Raw genomic sequence first — 5,281 nt, 5'->3', positions numbered from 1 at the left:
TGTAGACCAGTCGACTATTATCACGCATGACCGGGTTGAACTAGGGTCTACCGAGAAACAACTCCAGCTTAGTGTTCAGAGCGGGACTTGAACTCGCAATCTCGGGATTTCGAGTCCGGCGCCCTACCCACTCGGCCACGCCGCCTTCAAATTTTTCATTTCTGAGGAAAGGCGCGTAAAAATTTATTTTAGGGCGATTTTGTCTGGAGGAAGCTGTGACATGTTCATCACCTTTTATGTTAATTTCGTTATGTTTTTCAGAAAATTTGTCTCTAGGCTAGTTCCGTCACTGTGAATCACTTAAATATTATCTGATTGAATGCCACTCAAAGGTTCATTTTTATGCAAACAAAAGGAAGAAATTAATTCCGGATAACCGGTAGAGTTTGCAGAATTTGCGAAATATTTCCTGCAGTTAAAATATAACATTTAAAACTGAGATAGAGTACATATTTTTGCGGATAGTTTAACACCGTAGTTATTTTTTTAAAAAAAAACGGAAACAACAGCCAGTGACTTTTTGGGCTCAACCCAGCTGCTCAGCTATGGTAGTTATTTTGTCGTTCCAAAAACAAACAATCATTCCTGTACTGACGTTTTCGAGCAAACTTGACATTAGGCGTTATAAAAAGCGTCTTGATCAGTAGTTCGTCAGATGTTGAGAAGCTGCTTTGTAACTTTCGACAGTGATAGCTGATGGATTCCAGTTTGTAGTTAAGCTACAAATAGCTATCTTGCAGATCAACATGACAATTGCAAACTTTACTGGAGATGGAGAGCAGAAAACATTTGAACAGCTATTATGCTCCGCAGGATTAACTGATAAACTAAGCGGCCAGTTGGCATTTATTTCAGTTTTGAATTCTTTTCTGTCCGTTACTGCATTTCTTGGAAACGCTTTGATCCTGATGGCTCTTCACAAAGAGTCTTCACTTCATCCGCCGTCCAAACTCTTGCTTCGAAACCTTGCAACAACTGATCTCTCTGTTGGTCTAATTGCAGAACCTCTTTATGTTACCAGCCGGATATCTGCACTGAATAAACACTGGAGTATGTGTCGCTACATATCGATGGCAGGCTTCATAACAGGCAATATTTTGTGTGGGGTGTCACTGTTGACTCTAGATGCAATAAGCGTGGACAGACTTCTCGCCCTGTTGTTGGGACTGAGATACAGACAAGTTGTAACATTAAACCGAGTCCATGTGATCGTTATTGCCTTTTGGTTTGTGTCCACGGTTTATTCAGCAATGTACATTTGGAATCCCCTTATAACCTTTTGGTATGGCACCATAGGTCTACCACTGAGTCTTATAACCTCGATTTTCTCTTATACAAAGATTTTTTGCATCCTCTGTAACCATCAAAATCAAATTCAAGACCATGTTCAACAACCGAACCAAACAAATCAATTGAACATAGCACGATACAAAAAAGCAGTGTCCACTGCAATATGGCTGCAACTGACGCTGGTCGCTTGTTATCTACCCCTTGGTATAGTGACGGCTTTGGCGACTAGTGGTGGAAGGTCTTCATCTCTGTATAATGCATGGTGTTATGCAGTCACTCTAGCTTACTTAAACTCTTCATTAAACCCAATTCTTTACTGTTGGAAGCTAGAAGAAGTCAGACAAGCAGTAAAGAACATAATCAGACAAGTGCTTTGCAATTGTTTTTCGACCTAGTTGTTGTAGACCTGTACGATGAAAAGATAACAAAGTTCATAAAGTTTGAAGATAAATATTTTAAAAATTTTCGTAAGGATCCCCTAAAATTACACGGTGTTATATACTTCTGTAGTAGTAGAGTAGTCGTTAGGGAAATGTTTCAGCATTGTTTTAAATGAAGTCTGGTCTCTATAAAATCCTGTAAATTTACATATGTAAATATATAAAGAGATGAAAAAAATTCTTTTCCTCGTGGACTACGGAATATTTTTTCGGCAATCGCCTTTCGTTCAGCCCAATTCAAGTTTTTCCATGGCTTTTCTTCAGCCTTTCTTCCAAGCTCGACGGATATTCACAAAATGATGATTTGTTATAAGTAATTAGGTGAAATGTGCACACGAGCCAAGTGGTCTATCTGCCTACCGACGGTAATCTCCGGTTTCTGTGGTATGAAGCGACCAGGACTGAGTATTTCAGTCCTCAATTGTCCTCAATATATATTTTGCCTATTCTAGAGCGTGTTACCTAAGAGGAAGGAGAAGCAGTGTGTATTTCCCTTGTATATTTCCCTTGTTCTAAAACGTGTTACCCAAGAGGAAGGGAAAGTAATGTATATTTCCCTCGATCTAAAGCGTGTTACCCGATAGGATACGAGAGCAATTTATATTTCCCTTGTTGTAACGCGTGTTACCTCATTGGAACGGAAAGCAATCTGTATTTTCCTCCTTCTAAAGCATGTGACTCGAGTGGAACAGGAAGCAATATATATTTCCCTCGTATTAAAGCGTGTACACGAGAGGAAGGGAACGCAAGGTATATTTCCCCTTGTTCTCGAGTAGAATTTCTGTGAGACATACCGACTTTTCCCCAGTATTGACTAGCTCACTAGAGAGATTAATGAGGGATGCTGACTTAAGTGCAGAGACAGGACAACCTGGCATAGATAAGCCAAAGCAGTTTAACATGCTGCAAACACATTTTTTGTTTTTGATGTAATTCATGCAGTAAACACGAGCATAGGGGGCCAATTTGCTTGAAAATGATGGGATCATCTCAGAGACGAGTCAATGGAAGCAATTCACATCTGATCTATCGAAAAATATTAGGAGTGAGCCTTTTCTCAGCTATCATTAATTTAAACTGATAAATAAAGAGAAGATTTTCCAAAACAATAAGTTTGGCTAATTGTGGGCCCACTGTCGCCATCGCTCTGATAAACTATAAAATTGCATCATATTTCATGAGACTGCTGCTTAACTTTTCCCGGGGAAAAACGGGTAATTTTATTTTTGGCTTGGTTTTTCCACAATAGAAGAAAAGGAAATTTACAAAACCAAACTTTGTCATTGGAGCCTACATCCACGAAGTCGAATAAAGATGACATTAGAAGCTTCTGGCACACAGAAAGCATGTTTGATTTGGACTGTCAGTTAGTGTAAATTGAGTTCAAAACAGATGTTTAATTCTTTGTTTGCTCCGCATCATTTATTTGAATGCAAAGTTTTTAAAGGGAATTGTTTATCCGCCAGAGAGACAAAAAAGTAAAGAAGTCAGTCGTTTAATTCTAAATGACAAAGAAACAGTAAAGCTGGAAACGTTTTGTCTTCGATAACATGAACAGCAGCCACTGTGCTTTGTACGTGTTGGCGGAATCAGCAAAATTGGTGCAAAATAAAATGTTCAAATGTTGTTGTTTATAGTGGTCAGTGCGCTTAGCTACACCTAACTAGTTTGCAGACATGCCACTCAAACGGAAAGAATCAAATATATAAAGTAAACATAATAGAATTAAAAATCCCAAGCGGCGGGAGGCAGACCAGTTTGATATTTACAAGCAACACCAAGGCGTTGAACTAGGGTCTATTGTCTCACAACTCCAGCTAAGTGTGAAAGCGGGACTTGAACTCGCAATCTCTGGATTTCGAGTCTGACGCCCTGCCCACTCGGCCACGCCGCCTCAAAATTTTTCATTTTCTGAGGAAAGGCGCGTAATGATAAATTTTAGGGCGATTTTGTCTGCAGCCGTGAAGCTGTTACACGTTCATCACCTTTTATGTTAATTTTGCTAATGTTTTTCCGAAAAAGTGTCTCCAGGCTAGTTCCGTCACTGTGAATCACTTAAATATTATATTAAACGTCACTCAAGGGTTCATTTTTATGCAAACAAAAGGAAGAAAGTAATTCAGGATAACCGCTAGGGTTTGTAGAATTTGCAAAATGTTTCCTGAAGGTAAAAGATATCGTTTAAAACTGATAGATTAGGTGCACATTTTTGCGGATAGTTTAACCCCGTAGTATTATTTTTTCAAAAAAAAAAAAAAAAAAACGGAAACAACAACCAGTGTCTCTTTAAGCTTAACCCAGCTGCTCAGCTATGGCTGGTTAATTTGTCTTTCCAAAATCATTCATGTACTGACATATTTCAGCAAACTTGAAATCAGGCGTTATAAAAAGCGTCTTGATCAAGTAGTTCGTCAGATGTTAAGAGCCAGTTCCTGTAAATACCGAGAATGAGATGACAGTCGCGAAATTTTCGATTTCTTCATATTTTGCCCAAATAACCTCTATAGTGAGTTGTTTTCGAAAATACCATTCAAAGGTCCTGATGCGCTTTAATTTTTTCGAAATTGAGGAAAGTTTGAAAATCGCCATTTTAGCTGCCTGACGCCGCCGAAAATGGCCGAAAATTGTGCATTTTCTTTTCGCTCGTACAGATCAACGCGATGATATCTATCGATATACTTTGGGTAGCTCATAGTGCATGTCTCGCTGTTTCTAAAGCATTAATTTGATTAGCAAAACCTCAAAGTTTAATAATATTTTAGGCCGATACAAGTACCTTCATCGAAGCTCGTGAGCGAAATGGCTAATTTTAGCTAATTTCAATACCATCAAAAGCCCACTGGTACATTGAATATGAAGTCGAAACTAAAATTTTCTAAAAGCCCATACTCTATATTATGATGTGTGAAAGTCTCTTCCACGGCCCGAGAAAACTAACCCGTCGAGAGACATAAACGTGTGGTACATTTTTGTAAACTCGTCATTCGTGAAACCAACATGGAACTTGGCCAGCTACCTTCATCAAGAACAAAAATAAGCGAATGGAAACCTTTTTCGTCAATAAGGATACTTGTAATCCGTTTTTTTTCCCTTTTAGAGTAACCACATGATTAACTTTCGCAAACATTTGCAGTTACATCAAAATAGACGCTGCTTTTGGTACATTGTAATGTTATGCAAATTTATTTCGATCATCGGCACGCGCATATCGCCCGAAACTGATTTTCCTTCCGCGTACTGTCTGTTTCTTTTTGAAGGTTACAACTGTAGCACACATTATTCGTTCAATATCGGCAGTTTTAACTTTTATGGAGCACCCATGGCCACAGCCAAACTTGACTTCAAGTAAAAAAAAACATTTTGAAACGTGAAGTTTGAGTAAACAATCGATTACAGTTGTATCCATCATGTTTGGTGTAAATATTCGAACACAACCATTTCATGCAAACAGGTACACTCTACTTTAAAAATAACCGTCTCATCGCAGCATTTCTTGAAATCCTGGTCTGAGACCAGGTAATGCCGATAACAAAGCGCGAGCAGTTGACGAA

At 38.7% G+C, this 5,281-nt stretch overlaps 1 protein-coding gene across 1 annotated transcript; it reads left to right on the top strand.

Moving 5' to 3' along the window:
- Positions 1-648: 648 nt before the first annotated feature.
- Positions 649-1,863, top strand: LOC145472292 (adenosine receptor A2b-like). Its single transcript, XM_081454938.1, has one exon. The coding sequence runs from the start codon at positions 747-749 to the stop codon at positions 1,683-1,685; it is 939 nt and encodes a 312-aa protein (XP_081311064.1). The 5' UTR covers positions 649-746; the 3' UTR covers positions 1,686-1,863.
- Positions 1,864-5,281: the final 3,418 nt, after the last annotated feature.

This window comes from Orbicella franksi, unplaced genomic scaffold (genome assembly GCF_964199315.1).
Source record: "Orbicella franksi unplaced genomic scaffold, jaOrbFran1.1 SCAFFOLD_115, whole genome shotgun sequence".
Classification (NCBI taxonomy): domain Eukaryota; kingdom Metazoa; phylum Cnidaria; class Anthozoa; order Scleractinia; family Merulinidae; genus Orbicella; species Orbicella franksi.
The sequence above is the reverse complement of the archived record's forward strand: the minus strand, read 5'-3'. Positions and strand labels throughout refer to the sequence as shown.